Source organism: Uranotaenia lowii, chromosome 3 (genome assembly GCF_029784155.1).
Source record: "Uranotaenia lowii strain MFRU-FL chromosome 3, ASM2978415v1, whole genome shotgun sequence".
Lineage (NCBI taxonomy): Eukaryota > Metazoa > Arthropoda > Insecta > Diptera > Culicidae > Uranotaenia > Uranotaenia lowii.
Window position 1 is genome coordinate 64283108 of NC_073693.1, and position 17273 is coordinate 64300380.

Genomic DNA, 17273 nt, shown 5'->3' on the forward strand with positions numbered 1-17273 from the left:
TGTTTGCTTTATTTCTTTGAGTTTTACATCTTGCTGATTCCGCCAGTTCCGCTCGTGTTGAAATTTTAATTTTGTTTTTAACCACTTAAGCGCGTCCGCTTTAGGGATTTTCGTAACATGCCTTTCTCCATTCCTTCCTAAATTTGCAAGTCTATCAGCCTCTTCATTTCCAGGGATTCCAACGTGACTGGGAACCCAGACCATCGTTGCATTTTTAAAATTTTTATGGGATAAAATATGTTGGATGATTGGATGTTTCGTTCCCGATTCTAAGGCGGCCAGTACACTAGCCGAGTCTGTGTAAATAACCGTTGGAGAAATAGCTTGTTCAAGTGCTACGTCAATAGCTATAGCTTCAGCCGAAAAAATTGATAATTTTTCGGGCAGGTTTCTATAAATGCTCTCCTCTGTTGGATTGTAAATGCCAAAGCCTATTTTACCACTAGCTAGTGATCCGTCTGTGTAGATTTCTCTTCCGAAATCGTATTTAGTGGCTTTTAAGTTAGCGAACATTCTGACCGCTGAGCTCTTATTGCCACCTGTTTTGAAATGGTTTTTAACTGACCAATCAATTCGTGGCGGCTTTTCATTCCATTTTGTGGTAGTTTCGGTAAGAAGACGATATATTGGTGGGATACGATCGTTAATTACTGCAGCTAGCGCATGATTAGCTCTGTTAAGCAGATAGTTTTCGCTATTGGTCGCCCTTTCTGCAATCCAAATCGCTTTCCTTGCCCAGTTTTCAGCTATCAGAAATTCGAAAGGAAGTACTCCATTCTCTACATAAAGCGCTTCAATGGGCGTCGAACAGAATGCCCCGGATATTGTTCTAAGCATATTACAGTAAACTGTTTTTAGGCTCATAATATCAACAGGATCGAAGATTTCCCAACCGTAGAATAATTTCGATATTATTGTAGCAAAGCCAATTTTTAACAGCGTTTCTCTATTACCTAGGCTAGTTATTATTTTAAGAAAATGAATTCGAGTTGAGCATTCTTTGGTTAATATTTTTATATGGCTATTGGCATTTCCTTTTTGGTTTATATGAACTCCTAAAATTCTTGCGTTTCGTGTTTGAATTATTTCCGAGCCGTCAGCCATTAACTTTTTCAGTTTTGAAAATCGGTGTCTGCCTTTTGTGCCGTGGCATGTGTGCAGCAAGGTACTCTTTTTGGCATTGATTGCGAAGCCATTTTTTTCTGCCCAAGATAATATGCGATCTATTCCTTTCTGAAGTCTTTTTCGACAGATTGCCACAAACTTACTTCCACAGATCAGAAGAATATCATCTGCATAAATAAGTACCGATATATTTTTGGGAATGCATTTGAAGATATCATTGATGACCAAGATGAATAAAGTAGGTGATAGAACTGATCCTTGAGGTACTCCGGTTTCTTGTGATCGATCTGATGATATAGTTCCACCTACTGCAACACAGAAAGACCTATCTCGTAAGAAGTTCGTGATGACCTGGAATGTTCGATTTCCAACTTGGGCTTTTTCAAGAGCTCTCAGGATACCTGGTCGCCATGTTCGGTCGAATGCCTTAGAAAGGTCTAGCGAAACTAACTCCGAATGAAGTTGATCATGTCGATGTTCAGTTAGAATGTCCTTAAGCTGACTGAGGTGACTGGTGGTACCTCTGCCACTTCGGAATGCGTGTTGGTTCGGGTGCAAAAGATTGTTTTTTTCCAAATGTTGCTGTAGCCGCCGGTTTACCATTCTTTCGTATATTTTTCCTAGGCACGATGTCAACGCGATCGGTCGGAAACTATTCAACTCTCCCGGTTTGGGAATAGGGATAATGATACTTTTCCTCCATTGTTTTGGGTATTCGCCACGTTGCCAGAGTATGTTAAAAACTTCTAAAATAATCTTTTTCGCTTCAGGGGGCATATTTTTGACCATACTGTAAGTTATTTGATCTAATCCTGTTGATTTACCAGCGCATTTACTGAGAGCGGTATTTAATTCGAGTCCTGAGAAATCTACATCTATGCATTTGTTTTCGGGAATAGACGGCGGCGGTGCGTAATTGATTTCCTGTAGTGTTTCAGAATAATCACTTGCAGTGAAACTTTTCTCAAACACATCAGCAAGATGGTTTGCGATTTTTTGTGGGTCATCAGTGAATTCACCTTGGATAGACATTCTCCTGGTACGGTTCGCTTTTCGCCCAGTGATCTTGCTGAACTTTTGCCACATTTCGGAGACAGGGGTATTGGGATTAAAAGAGTTACAGAATTCGCTCCAAGCTTGATTCTTCCCTTTTTCTATAGCTGATCGTGCATCAGCTCTGGCTTTGCGAAAATCTTCATTGCGGGCTTCCCATTCAGATGCTGTTCTATCTGTTCTTCGTAGTTTTTTCCACTTTTGTTTCCGGTTTTCAATAAGTGCGCCGATTTCTTCTGTCCACCATGGAGCAAATTTGGAGGCAGTATTTCCAGTCGTCCGTGGTATCGAACGCCTAGCAGTTTGGAAAATGGCCTCAGTGATGTTCTCAATATTTGGTTGCGATATGCAGAGGAGTTCGTCGCTTATTTCTTGGTAATACTTTTCCCAATTCGCTTCTTTAAGCTTCCATTTTTTAACAGCAGGGACAGTGGGACAAGCACTGTCCAGTTCGATTTTTATGGGGAGATGATCACTGTTGCTAGGGTCCGATTGGGTGGACCATTTAAATTTGCTTATGAGGTTGGTTGAGGCGAAAGAGACATCAATTGCGGTGTCCTGTTTGTTCTGATGGGGACTGAACCTCGTTTTAGAACCGTCATTTAGCGGTGCCATTTCGTAATCAGCTGCCCACTTGGCAACAGTTTCACCCATGTTGTTAGTGAAATTGTCCCAGGTGAAATGTCTGCTATTGAAATCTCCTCCAACAAGGTATGGGGGGGAGAGGTTTGACATCAGATCTCTCAACGCCCTGTCCGCTGTGTTGTAATAGCCTGACTTGAAATGGTTGTAGATACAGATCAGAGTTACTTTCACTGGGGAAAGTAGTCTGACTGCTACCGCTGGGATTTGTGTCTCGATTTCGATCAAATCGTGTGGAGCCTCCTTCAAAATACCCATAACAGCTGGACCTTTTCTACTTCCCGGATAGAACTTCGAGGAGTAAATGTTGTAGTTCTTGGTTAACAGCGCGTTGTAAGAATCGGTCATGGTCTCCTGTAGCATCAAACAAATAGGCAACTTACCCCAGATCATCCGTGTTAGTTCCGCCTCGTTACACCAGAAACCACGAACATTCCATTGAAGGACAAGGAACTGTCCCCGGGAACGAACGGGCTTTGATCGTGATACTTGCATGGGTGCTGGGTTTCTGGGAACGGGTCCTCTGCTCGTACCTTCGCCGGGATCCCATCTAGGTGTCGTGTGGATGTGTCGTACTGTCGGTTGGTTGATGTTCAATGGACGTAGCAGAGTGGGGAATGACCTGGGGAATTGATTCGCATTTGATACTGTTCGGAAAATTGAGTTTGAGGAACTTACCCGCAAGTGTCCCGGGTGCCCCCGTACGACACACTCCCGACGCACATCTGGCGTCCCAGGATCATGTCGGGCAGTCGACGGGGGGCGAAGGCTTTGGGACAACGTTGCCCCCACCGAGGAAGTGGAGGTCGGGTCACCTTCAACAGGTATGAGGATAGCGTCCTGGATGGTTACCGATCGCTTCCACATATTACCGAGGGACTGATGCTCAAGCCCCTCGAACCTCCGATGGGGTGGAATCTCCTCCTGGCGACTGGTTGATGGTTTTTTAGCGGTATGTTGGTTATTTGGTGTTAACGTGGTAGTGGATTTGGTGATGGTAGTATTGTTTCCGTATGTTTTAGCTACGAAAAAACTTCCCTTTGGTCGTTTGATTCGTAGCTTCTTCTTCTTCGGACGATAGTTGAACTTCTTCTGTGCTGTCTTCTTCTTGGTTTTTGCTTTGCTTTACATTTTTATTGCTTGCTTTTTCAGCCAGGGGAGATTGCGGTCCTCGTTTTCCATTGCTTTTTTTGTCGGTTGGTGGATTTACTGTTGGATTAGTTAGTGTTTTTCTTGATTGCCTGGTGAATGGTTTTGGTGCTTGGAAAGACGAACTTTCTTGTTCTTGTTGGTTGTTTGTGGATGTTAAGTTTCCAGATCGATTCATAGGGGTAACCGATCGACTGCGATCTTTCGCCGGTGTCGTGGGTGATGTCGACAAGTTATTCTCACGGAAATAGTTTTGCACTTTTTCCTTAAAAATTTTGTGATCTAACGCCATTTTTTGATTCTCTTTTGTCAGTTGTTCGATGTGAGCAGTTAATTTTTGTACATTTGCCATAAGATTTTCAATAATTTTATCTTTGTTTGCACTGTCAGCATCGGTAACCGATGCGTATGTGGATATTACGATTGAATTTATTTTGTGTAATATTAGAGTCAAACAGAAAGATAAGAAGGTATCAAAGACTGGCAATTGAAGTCACACGTTTGCGCCTACTGGAAAACTGATCACTCCAATGAAGAATGTGACTATAATTTAAATTTCTTACTAATAAGGCAATTTAAAACTTAAAATTCAAAGGCATTTTTTTCACTCCTTAGAATGACCAAGATCTATAAATCCACTAAACATGATAGGCATTTTATGAAAATTAAAAGAAATTGAAAATCTTATGATTTCATACACATGTAGTATTTTAATTATTTTCTTCTATCTGACAGAATAAAAAAGTAACTGCATGGTAAAGGCAATCAATATATGATTCAGAAGGAAAAAAAATTCAAGTATTTCAGTGTAATAACAATATTCACACCCCTATTTGACTTTTTCAAATTTTAAATTCCAAAAAAAATTAAAACATAATGAAGAATTAAGAAGCTCAGATTTTGAAACAAATACAAAATTTGCTCATGAAAATTTAGGCATATGAGGAATATTAGTGACAATAAAAAAAATGTCCCTACATTTCATTACCTACCTCAAATGTTAAGTAAATAAATGGTTAGCAAATTCAAAGTCAATACTCAAAGTAATTCAATAGAAATTTATTGATATAATTCGATCCAGGGCATTGCAAGTTACAGCTGGGTTACAGTTTGGTAGACCAACATTTCTTCAATGGTGAGCCTGTAAGTGATAAACAAACTTTTTCGTTGATTAAACACCCCACATAGTGGAAATTTTTTGAAAATTCAAACGGACATCTACTAGGGGAAGTTCAAAGTTTTTATAGAAATTCGAGCATTTACGGGTATTTTGTAACGGTTTTTTGCCGCTTGGGTGGGGGGGGGAGTGATCACCCCCCCCCCCCCCCCCCCCCTCATAGGACCGCGTCTGGCTGTAAATGACTAAAAATCGCATGAAACCCCTTCAATATGGGTATTGGGTGAAAGGGCTCAACTTGACGAAGTCGAATTTCGTTGTCTGACGCCATCTTGAAATCCAAAATGGTAGCATCCACTTAACTTCAAAATGCTGTTAATCACTAAAAATTGCATGAAAACCTCAAAATATGAGTATTGGGTGATGTTTTATTTCTTTCCTTTATAAACTTAGATCTGTTGTTTGAAATTCAACGAGGTTTTTGCATTGGACAGTTTGGGGTGTGTTCCTGTGTGGGAGAGTGAGTCTTCTTCATCTTTTTTCTCCGGTAGGATGCTTCCTCTTATTACGTGGGCAGATGGGCAGCTTCTGGCTGGAATCCATTTTTGTCAGCAACGTAGTTGAAGGTGTAGACCTGGCCATCGGAACTAGTGAAGGTGTATGAGCCACGGACGACCAGAGCTTCGACATCATCGGCAAATCGCCTCTGTCTGGCTTTTTCCTGGTCACTTTGTCCATCGCTGGATTCGAACCTGAAAAAGTAATGATAAAAGATAATGAGAATATTATGCATGAGTTTCATTTAAATCTGACTCAAGGAAACTCTCATAATTATCATGCAATTGCTCAAAATAAACCCAAATTGATTATCTTAACAGAATTGCCCAGGGAGATTTCAGCGTTGCCATATTGTTCAAACCATTTAGACGAACTACGTTTTGCGTCCGCGTAAAACATAACGTTAGTATGGGAGCACATGTGATCAAATTGAAATTATTCGATTTTTGAAAACTGGCACTTTCATTCGGAACACGATTTATTTCGTTATTTGAATTCGTGAAAATAACTTGCCAGTTTTGTAAGCCTTGTCATGTCAATAAAACAGTCAAGGGAAAACGCGTGTAAATCGGTGAAATCGTTTATTTAAAAAGTCAAATTAAATTTCTTTTTCAAGTTTAATTTGTATAAAATCAGGAAAATTTTCAGATAGGCTTCCGCTTTTCCAAATCCAAATTGCCGGCCTTACGCTTAACCCCTTCCATCAGATTTTGTACAGCCACCTTGTCCACCTTCTTCGCCGCAGAAAGCCAGTTTGCCTTGAACTGCTGCTCGTCCTTAGCAGTTTTTTTTGGTCTTCTTTAGGTTCCGCTTGATAATAGCCCAGTATTTCTCAATTGGGCGGAGCTCTGGCGTGTTGGGAGGGTTCTTGTCCTTGGAAACCACCTGCACGTTGTTGGCGGCGTACTACTCCATAGCCTTTTTACCGTAATGGCAAGATGCCAAGTCCGGCCAAAACAGTACGGAACAACCGTGTTTCTTCAGGAAAGGCAGCAAACGTTTATTCAAACACTCTTTCACGTAAATTTCTTGGTTGACAGTGAAAATGCTGTTTTTCAAGCCACAGGTACAGATGGCTTGCCAAACCAGATATTTCTTCGCGAGCTTTGACAGTTTCATGTGCTTGAAAATATCTGCTACCTTTCCCCTTCCTTTTGCCGTATAAAACTCCTGTCCCGGAAGCTGCTTGTAGTCGGCTTTGGCGTAGGTTTCGTCGTCCATTACCACGCAGTCAAACTTCGTCAGCACTACCTTCTTGTAAGTCGAAAGTCTCCGGCTCGTTTTTTGGCTCGATGCACGGTTGTAGACAATACACCCAGCTTATTTGCGGCATCTTGGAGAGCGAGGTTAGGGTTTCGCTTGAAACTACCGGCAACTCTCTTTGTCGTCTCAGGGGCTTCCGGTTTTCGATTTCCTCCCGATCCAGACTTCCTGGCTGTCGACAAACGTTCCCCAAACACTTTAATTACATTTGTAACAATTGATTTGGCAACTATTAGCGATTTTGCTAGCTTTGCGTGCGAGTAGCTCGGATTTTCGCGATGCGTGAGCAAAATTTTGATACGCTGCTCTTCTTCCTTGGACGGCATTTTGACAACTGAAGAATGAATTCCAAAATCAAAATAGGAGCAACATTCTACACACACACACACACCTTCAAAAGGAGGTGTGTTCAGGTTTTTGAAATGCAAAATTGAAAGAAATACGTCAAGTTGATATTGACCAAATTTTGACCGTATCACCCTTAAGCGCAAGATTTTGCTCTCAAATCGTTGCCTGCTACAATATTTTTAAGTTCTCTCATTGGTCAATATAACTTCATTCCCATCTCATTTTCAGCCATCTGAATGCACTGCTGGTATTTAGTAGAGAGAATATGCCAATCATTTTCTCACTTGAAATTCTCGTGTGAGCCAAATCATTTGAAAATTTACAAACATGGTGAACTTTCTGTCATATCCGATTTAAACTGACTTCAGACGACATTTTATATGATCTTTACACTAAGCAGTTGGAATTGCGATTTGCAACAACATTGATTTAAGTCATCATTTCTAACACGATTTCATGTTTGCTGAACTGAAACCCGTTTAAAAAATTTCAATCCATAACAGAAATGATTTTTAAAATCCGAGTGGCAGTAAAATTTTATAAAATAAAAAAAAAAATTTTTTGAACAACTTTTTGATGCAAATTTTACGCCCTTTTTCAGACAGACTACAAGATGTAATTTTGAGGTTTTTGTTATGGGGATTTTTTTTTATTATCTGACAATTTGCGCCGGGGGTCTTCAGATTTTCCCCAAAATTGAAAATTTGGGTCATTTTTGCAACTTAAAAACACATGTATTTTTTTAGATTTCTAACATTTATATTTTTTGAGTTAGCTTCGGTTAGATTTTTTCGTAAATAAAAAATAACCATTTTTCAAAGCTACATAACTCTGTTATTTCTGAACGGAAATTATTAAATAGTACATCAAAATGCATTGAAATTTTATCAGCTTTCCAAATAAAATAGTTGGAAAAAATTAAATAATGACCTTCAACATGAAAAGTTGTAAATAAACTTTAAATGGCGTCTAAAAGTACCGTCTGCACCACCGAATATTTTGCAAAAAATACCATTGTATAGCTCGATTCATGATGCAACTTTCATCTGAAGACACCAAAGTGGGCCATTAACACCTTGAAGAGTTATGAAAGAAATAATGACAATAAATCTCTTTTTTTGCATCGAAAACAAATAGTGGTCGAACAACTGCACTCACATATGGAGATAGCAAGCACTTCTAACAACATGGAAACAAAAGAACTTACCAAAGCAGGTAAAAAACACTACTTTTTCGTGCTTTGTAGAGTGTTTGCAGCACAACTGACTTTAAATTTTAACAAAAATTCTAAGTATCGTATTGTTAATGTGATATAACTAATAATGGGAATGTTGCTTTTACAACCTGGACATATACTATATAACTTATTAACTTTTCGATCAAATATCATTGTAAAGCATAATCAATGCTAATAGTAGAAGGTTCAGTCCCTGTGTTTGGGATCACAAAAATGTGATTAAAAAATGAAATATAGACGTGCTTAACATAGTTTTTATATCGGGAGCTAAGCACTGGACACCAAAATCCTTTCCCATTGATCAAAAAAGTATGAGAAAGTGGCACAAATGTTGTAGAAATAATCGAATAGCTCAGTATGGCCAGCCCAGGCTGTAAAATGATGAAAATATGATACTTTTACGGTATCCGTTTTCTACATTCGCCCAGTTTTGAGGTTTACCATACTAGAACGAACATAATTCGTCGTCAGTGTTTTGCTACCTCGATCGCTCCCACACGAATCTTCAGTGTTCCACCGTCCATTTTAAATCAAATCTGGGGAATTACGGATGCAAAACTTAGCGCATAAACTTCTAAATATGACAGTAAAATGTGCATAGCTTGTTGTGACCAGGTGCAAAACTGGGTATAAACGAAAACATTATTAGATTTTTGGATATAACATGAAGTCAGTTAAGCTGCAACAATCTACTGCCCCTACTTTCATAACAGTCCCATATACAAAAACAAGCAAGCGAGACAATCAGCTTTTTCTGTTTTGGTATTTTTAAATTGTGACCACCACTTTCAGCATAAACGAAAATCGTTTCTAGATTGTCATAATAAATCGTTAGACCTGAAATTTTCGAAATTGGGTTATTGGTAAGGTCGAAAGCACCATTTTTATTCATGACTATTAATCGACCATATTTGAAACCTTTTTCAAATCTACTAGCATGACAGTCCCATACAGAATATATTTTTCTCACCAAGCTAACTTCTAAGACTCAAATTTGATCATTTTTGAACTTCCAAATTCAATTGTCAGAAAAAGAAATTTACTTTTGCAAAAAATATCGTGAATTCCACATTGTAAGTTGAATCTTTTTACGATTTTGATAGCATCCGATAGTTTTTCGCTCAGGAAGTCATTCCTAAGAAAGTCAGACCTGACTTCGAAAACTGTGATGCATCATTCGACAACAAGTGAGTTAAAAAAATGTTTAAATGATTCAAAGCAATAAACCAAAGACTATTTCGCCGAAAGAAGCATTGAAAAGAAACCAAATCCGTGGTGTTTCACATATGGGACTGTTATTCAGGTATATTTCATATAGGACAGCCACGAATTGATATTTTTTTTTGAAATTTCTAGAACAAAACCTCTTTTTTAGTGTTTTATGTTCAAGCCTTATGTTGACCTAAAATGACGAAAATTCATATGGGACTGTTATGCGAGTAGGGCCAGTCTGAAAAGGTCGAAAAAATAGTGTTTTTTACCTGCTTTGATAAGTTCTTTTGTTTCCATGTTGTTAGGAGTGCTTGCTATCTCCATATGTGAGTGCATTTGTTCGACCATTGTTTGTTTTCGATGCAAAAAAAAGAGATTTATTGTCATTATTTCTTTCATAACTCTTCAAGGTGTTAATGGCCCACTTTGGTGTCTTCAGATGAAAGTTGCATCATGAATCGAGCTATACAATGGTATTTTTTGCAAAATATTCGGTGGTGCAGACGGTACTTTTAGACGCCATTTAAAGTTTATTTACAACTTTTCATGTTGAAGGTCATTATTTAATTTTTTCCAACTATTTTATTTGGAAAGCTGATAAAATTTCAATGCATTTTGATGTGCTATTTAATAATTTCCGTTGAGAAATAACAGAGTTATGTAGCTTTGAAAAATGGTTATTTTTTATTTACGAAAAAATCTAACCGAAGCTAACTCAAAAAATATAAATGTTAGAAATCTAAAAAAATACATGTGTTTTTAAGTTGCAAAAATGAACCAAATTTTCAATTTTGGGGAAAATCTGAAGACCCCCGGCGCAAACCCGTCAGATAATTAAAAAAAATCCCCTTATATTAAAATTCGTTCCACATTGAACACCAGTCAAATTATCGTGTTCCAAGCCTTCTCTAAATTCAAAGCATGACTCTTAAACTTTTCGTGTAGGGTAGTGTCCCTTAAGTATTTTTTAGTATTTTTTTAGCGTCATTGAAAGGCCAATCATGCGATCTGAACCAAACAACCGCCTCCACATTGTGAGTGCTCCATGACAACAAAGTGAGATGCTAAATATCACCAGAAGGTCATTGTCGATTCGCAAACAACAGCACACACAGTTTGAATTATCCAGCAGAAGCAAAAGAGGACCCCAAGTAACACAGATTATGCCAACTAGCATTAGGAAGTTTTATTATGGTTTAATTATGGCATTTTTTTGTGCAGCTCGTTTTATGACGGTTTTATTATGGTCATGCAGAATGCTTATATTTTTTTTCGAACATATGTTTGCAGATGGTTTTGAAAACGCTAATAAAACTTTTATTAAACATACTGTTTTAGTTATTTTGAAAGAGTTATGAATGCTTTTTTAAAACTATAATAAAACACAAACTTAGAAGTTTGCTCTAAGCTTTTTTTTGCATGTTCTATAATAGCACTCAGTGCCTGATTATTAAACCGCCATAAAACTTAGTGACAGTTCTCGATCAAAATGTCAAAACAGGACACGCTCAGATTAGATAGCACATATTTGAATTGGAACTCCCATTTTTACACATTTTTGGTAAGTTATGCGTGTTGGTTTTGAGTTTAAATTAAAAAAAATACATCTTTGAAAACTTGAAATCACCGAAAGTGGTATGAATATCTTTACAATATGAGTATTGAGTGAAAGGGCCCAAATAGTAGGAAAAAAAAGCTTGACGCCATCATTAATTCAAGATGGCGGCTTCCTTTTTTTATTTTCAAAGCTGTAAATTACTGAAAATATCGTGAAACCTTCACAATATGGTTATAAGGTGAAAGTAATAAACGAGTAGAAGTCAAATTTCGTTGCCCGTCGCCATCTTAAATCCAAGATGGCGGCTACCACTCAACTTAAAAATACTGTAAATGACTGAAAATTGCATAAAACCTATATTATAGGGGTATAAGTTAAAAGAAATCAACCGGTAGAAGTTGAATTACGCTATCTTACGCCATCTTGAAATCCAAGATGGCGGCTTCCGCTAAACTTTAAAATGTAGTGAATGACTTAAAATGACATGAAACCCAAATTGGTAGTGGGTGAAGGGATTTACGAGTAGAAGTCGAATATTGCTATCTTACGCCATCTTGAAATCCAAGATGGCAGCTTTCTATAAACTTAAAAAATGCTCTAAATCATTGAATATCGCATGAAACCTCCAAAATATGGATATTTGTCAATTGGGATAAGCTATAAAAAGTTTTTATTTTTGCATTCTGACGCAATCTTGAAATCCAGGATGGTGGCTTCAGCTGAACTTAAAAATACTGTAAATGGATGAAAATAGCATGAAACTCTCAAATATATTGTATTGGGTGCTAAGGCTAAATGATAGAAGTCAAATATCTCTTTTCGCGTTTCTCTAAAAATCTGTAAGTGACTGAAAATCCCACAAAAACTACCACAATACAGACCCCGTTCGTTTTTGGCAACATTCGATTTTGGAAACATCGAATTTGGCACATGTGCCAAAATTAGACGGTTAACAGAAACAACATAACCTTATAGTTTTCGCTAGAATAAGACCAACACAATTTAGACATAATAGCATGATAGGAATAAAAGAATTACATAAATGGCAAAAACAATCAAAAACTATAAACAAAACAAGAAAAGTTCTAAATGCATTAGAAACATAATGAAAAAATAATAAAAGTGATTTAAAATGATCTAAATTGTTTAAAAATAGTAGTTTTAATGTAGTATTACGTGAAAAAAAGTTGTGTTCAAGCGATTTTCATTGATTAACAGCATTTTAAATTCAGTGGAAGCTGCCATCTTGGATTCCAAGATGGCGTCGGAAAGAAAAAAATCGACATCTTCTAGCTTAGCCTTTTCATTCAATACTCGTATAGTGGTGGTTTAATGCGACTTTTTGTCAGCATTAAGCATTTAAAGTTGAGCGGATGCCGCCATCTTGGATTTCAAGATGGCGTCGGATAGCGAAATTCGACTTCTACTCGTTTAGCACTTTCACCCGATACCCATTTGGTTGGGGTTTCATGCGATTTCAAGTCATTTACACCATTTTAAAGTTCAGCGGAATCCGCCATCTTGGATTTCAAGATGGCGTCAGACAACGAAATTTGACTTCAACTCATGATTTATTCCACGGGTCATTGAAAACCAATCCCTTTTCATTCAAAAAGTCTGTCCTCATTTACTGTAGTAATGATTAACAACTCAGAAATGAGGAACTCAACCTTAGCGTGTAATTGGTTTGCTTGCGAGAGAAACGTCAAATCGTAGCTTTTTTTGGGGTCATCATTAAACCATAATAAAACTATGAATTGACTCACGCCATGTTGGTTGCAAAATCGAAGGGTACAAAATGACGCCATGTTGATGGATTCACAATGCCAGCATTGGAAAATATTTTTTCAGGCCTTTTTTCCTTCAATCCCATCATGATTGACCATCAGATTTGACGAGGCGCATTTATTTTAAGATACTATTTCATATACATTTTACCTAAAATCTTGACTGGCAGTAGAAAAGACGCTCATTATATGGGTAAAACATTGGTTTTTTAGCTATTAATTTTACCAGATTCATATCTGAATAATGCAATCATCATTCATCAACCATTACGGTTGCTGGAAAAAATAAAAAAAAACTCCGAGAACTGACAGAACCGAAAAAAACAAAAATTTCTAACATGTTTTATAATAGCTTTTTAAAAGCTTTGGTGACCAATATTGATGACTAACAATGATTGGTCATAATGACGTTCCTAGGATAGGGCCAAATAGCCTAATTTTGGCTTTATTAGAGTCCAGGTGATGTTATAGAATGTACTTTAGCTTTTTATGAAGATTAATGCTATGGTCCAAACGACATTTTGCTGACCATAATAAAGCTAAAATTGTTACTTGGGACATGTCGGTCTAACACTTGCACTGGTTTATTTTTTTTATGGAGTTTCTCAACTTTCTGAGCACTTACGAAAATTTGTATCCATCAACGTAGATGTTGTCATTGGAATCGCCCAGGGGAGCGGTCAAAGCCAGAGCAACGACGAAAGCTAATACGAAAACGGTTTTCATTTTGAAAGATTTTTGGGAACCTTGGTCCTGAAAGACTGCTGTTATTGATAACCGAAGTTAGTAGATGCAAAAAACACACTGTCGAGATAACGATCGAGGACACTTTTTTATATGGATCGATTATCTGTCTATTTCCGTTCGATGAATCGTTCTTATTCTTTCAGGGTGGACACAGGTGACACGAGCTAGGAATTTCTCGGTGATGCTGACAACGTCAATACTTCCATGAATGCGTACTCGGTTGTTGGTGTGTTAGTTGGTGTTGGTGTTGGTTTTGAGTTGAAATAAAAAAATATTATATAAAAATCTTTGAAAAACTAAAAATCACCGGAAGTTGTATAAATATCTCTACAATATAAGTGTTGAGTGAAAGTGTCCAACAAGTAGGTAAAAAATTGATGCTTAACGCTACCTTTAATCCAAGATGGCGGCTTCCGCTTTTATTTTCAAAGCTGTAAATTACTGAAAATTTCATGAAACATTCACAATATACGTATAAGGGCTAAACGGCTAAACGAGTAGAAGTCGAATTTCGTTGTCCGTCGCCATCTAGAATTCCAAGATGGCGGCTACCACTCAACTTCAAAATACTGGAAATGACTGAAAATCGCATACCTAAATCCCTCACAATATTAGTTGAAAGAGATCAACGAGTTAGAGTCGAATTTCGTTGTCTGACGCCGTCTCAAAATCCAAGATGGCGGCTTCCGCTGAACTAAAAAATGTTGTCAATGACATAAAATCGCATGAAACCCCTTCAATATGGGTATTGGGTGAATGGGCTTAACTAGACGAAGTCGAATTTCGTTGTCTGACGCCATCTTGAAATCCAAGATGCTGGCATCCACTTAACTTTAAAATGCTGTTAATCACTGAAAATTGCATGAAAGCCTCACAATATGAGTATTGGGTGATGTTTTATTTCTTTCCTTTATAAACTTAGATCTGTTGTTTGAAATTCAACGAGGTTTTTGTATTGGAAATTTTGGGGTGTGTTCCTGTTTGGGAGAGTGAGTCTTCTTTCTCCGGTAGGATATTCCCTCCTTATTACTTGGGCAGATGGGCAGCTTCTGGCTGGAATCCATTTTCGTCAGCAACGTAGTTGACGGTGTAGACCTGGCCATCGTTAGAGGTGAAGGTGTATGAGCCACGGGACGTATTTGCAACACAGTTTTGTTGTGTGGCTTTGAAAAGGGTTTATAAAAATCAAGTTTTTTAAGCAACTATAGCAATTTGAGTAATTAACAATCATAGGTATTTGTAGAAAATAATTTTCTTCAACGATTGCACCCATTTTTAACACAATTTGTATGTTGAATACATAGAAAACCAGCGATTTGCTTAGAATGAAAGCTATCATTAGGGCGCCGTAGGAGGAATCGATTCATGTGTGAAGTCCTAGCAGTTGCTAATTAATTTTTTTTATCAAGTTTAAAAAACAAATGAGAGATTTTGAAGTCTTTTTGTATTTTCTTAAATAAGCTTGAAGCACTCATTTTACTGGCTGTGCTAAACGTAAAAACTTATGCTACGCAAATAACACACGACGTATTACAGGACACGACACTGACCGTTTTTACTAACGGAAAATGGAATTAAATTTACCTTTTTTTTGTCGACCAGTTTCGGGCTCGATGTTGTGTAGCAAGAAGTAAGCTAATATAGCCACGGACAACGAGAGCTTCAACATCTTCGGCCAATCGCTTATGTTCGGTTGGTCCATCGCTGTAGTCGAGTCTGCAAAAGTGAAGATCAAAGATAATAGAGTTGCTCCGGGAAATCTCAGCGTTGCCATATTGTTCAAACTATTTAGTCGAACCACGTTTTTGTATCCGCGCAAAACATAACGGTAGTATGGGACCACAGGTGATCAAATTGATCTTATTTGAGTTGTGAAAACTGGCACTTTCGTTTGAAACACGATTCATTTCGTTTTTTGAATTCGTAAGAAAAACTTTCCAATCTTGTGATTTAAAAAAAAATCAAGTTTTTTTTTGCAATAGTGTCAATACCTTGGAAATTCATTGTTTTTTCTATGAACAGATATATTTTAAAAATGTTTTAGAAAACTATAGATTAAAACGTAGGGCGTGTCTAAAAAACGGGTTTTCGCATAGAAATTTTTCAAAGAAGTTTGATGTGTTTTGAGCACTTCTAAGCACACAACAAAACGCGTCTTTTTCTCGAAGACTGTTCATGACTATCTTATTGTCATTTGAAGCTATTTAGGAGCATTATTTTTGTGTAAATTTATCATTTTTTGAGCTGCTTGATGTATTGCTGTGTATGTTTATTGCTCCATCAACTAGGTTGTAACACAAATATTAGATACTGAAAAAACTGGAGATGCGGTTTTTGTTTAACTCAAGATTTTAAATTTTGAACATTTTTTTTTATTTTTATGTTTTTTTAAACAAAAAATATCAATTTCTCCATTAACACATTGGCACACAACAGCAAACACAATTGGAGTTTTTCAGCAGAAAAAGAAGAGGTTTTGTCGCTTTAGCACTTGCTTTTGTTTTTTTTTTTTTTTTTGAGTTTCAAACTTTCTTCGCACTTACCCAACATTGTATGTGTAGGCTCCATCATCGCCGAAGGCCAAAGCCAGAGCAATGAAGAAAGCGAACACGAAAACGGTTTTCATTTTGAAAGCTTTGGGGAACTTAAGTCCTGAGAGACTGGCTGATACTGATAACTGAAGTTATTATTTAGATGTAAAAAACACACTGTCGAGAAGCTGGGACCCATTTTTATATGGATCTATTATCTGTCTCTATCCGTTCGATGAATCGTTCTTATTCTTTCAAAGAAGACACAGATGACACGAGCTGGAAATCCCTCGGTTATCGATGAGTGCGTACTCCGTTTTGAGAAAAAAAAAAGCCAAATTATATGTGTTGAGGAAATGATCAAATCTTTATCAATTCGAGGGGAAACAACATATTGGATATAACAAAAAATTGGACGAAATGTCAAATTAGAGGGCTTGTCGCGAGATGAAAATCAATGTGGAAGAGTTCTAATAAATGATAAAAGCTACCAGTAGGGCGCCGTAGGAAGAACCGATTTATGTGGGGGTGGGGTGGAGGGTTTAATGACATTTTATTTCTCACAACATTTATGCTGGAGTAATGCATACAAGAATAAAAGGAAAACATGTGTAGGTATGCACTATATTCGGACAAAAGTTATTTTATTTTTCTTAAGGGGGGGGGGGGGGGTCTAACGGGTAAAAAAACACCATTTTCACGATTTATTTCTAGAGCTATCGTTCAAACAAATGTATTCAAATTTTTTGCATTATACAGAGCATTGTTAAAAGAACATTTAGTAATTTTTTCGTAGAATAATATTGAAAAATGAATCGGTGACGGAGCACTTTCGAGGATGCCTTTTAGAAAACAGGATTTGCGGTGGACACTGTATCTCAGCACAGAATCATCTGAAGTCAAAAAATCAGAGCAAAATATTTTTAATAGATGTTTTTCTGGACCC

General features: G+C 37.3%; 2 protein-coding genes across 2 annotated transcripts; both read right to left on the reverse strand.

Moving 5' to 3' along the window:
• Positions 1-3218: 3218 nt before the first annotated feature.
• LOC129752249 (uncharacterized) lies at positions 3219-13775 on the reverse strand. The gene is made up of 4 exons (XM_055748035.1): positions 13675-13775; positions 5656-5838; positions 3499-3751; positions 3219-3395 (listed from the first exon to the last, which is right to left on the reverse strand). Exons 1-4 carry the CDS (start codon positions 13773-13775, stop codon positions 3219-3221), a joined length of 714 nt encoding a protein of 237 aa, XP_055604010.1.
• Positions 13776-14759: 984 nt separating this feature from the next.
• On the reverse strand, positions 14760-16479 carry LOC129755173 (cuticle protein CP14.6-like). The gene is made up of 3 exons (XM_055751536.1): positions 16340-16479; positions 15381-15512; positions 14760-14959 (listed from the first exon to the last, which is right to left on the reverse strand). Exons 1-3 carry the CDS (start codon positions 16365-16367, stop codon positions 14823-14825), a joined length of 297 nt encoding a protein of 98 aa, XP_055607511.1. The 5' UTR covers positions 16368-16479; the 3' UTR covers positions 14760-14822.
• Between the last annotated feature and the right edge of the window lie 794 nt (positions 16480-17273).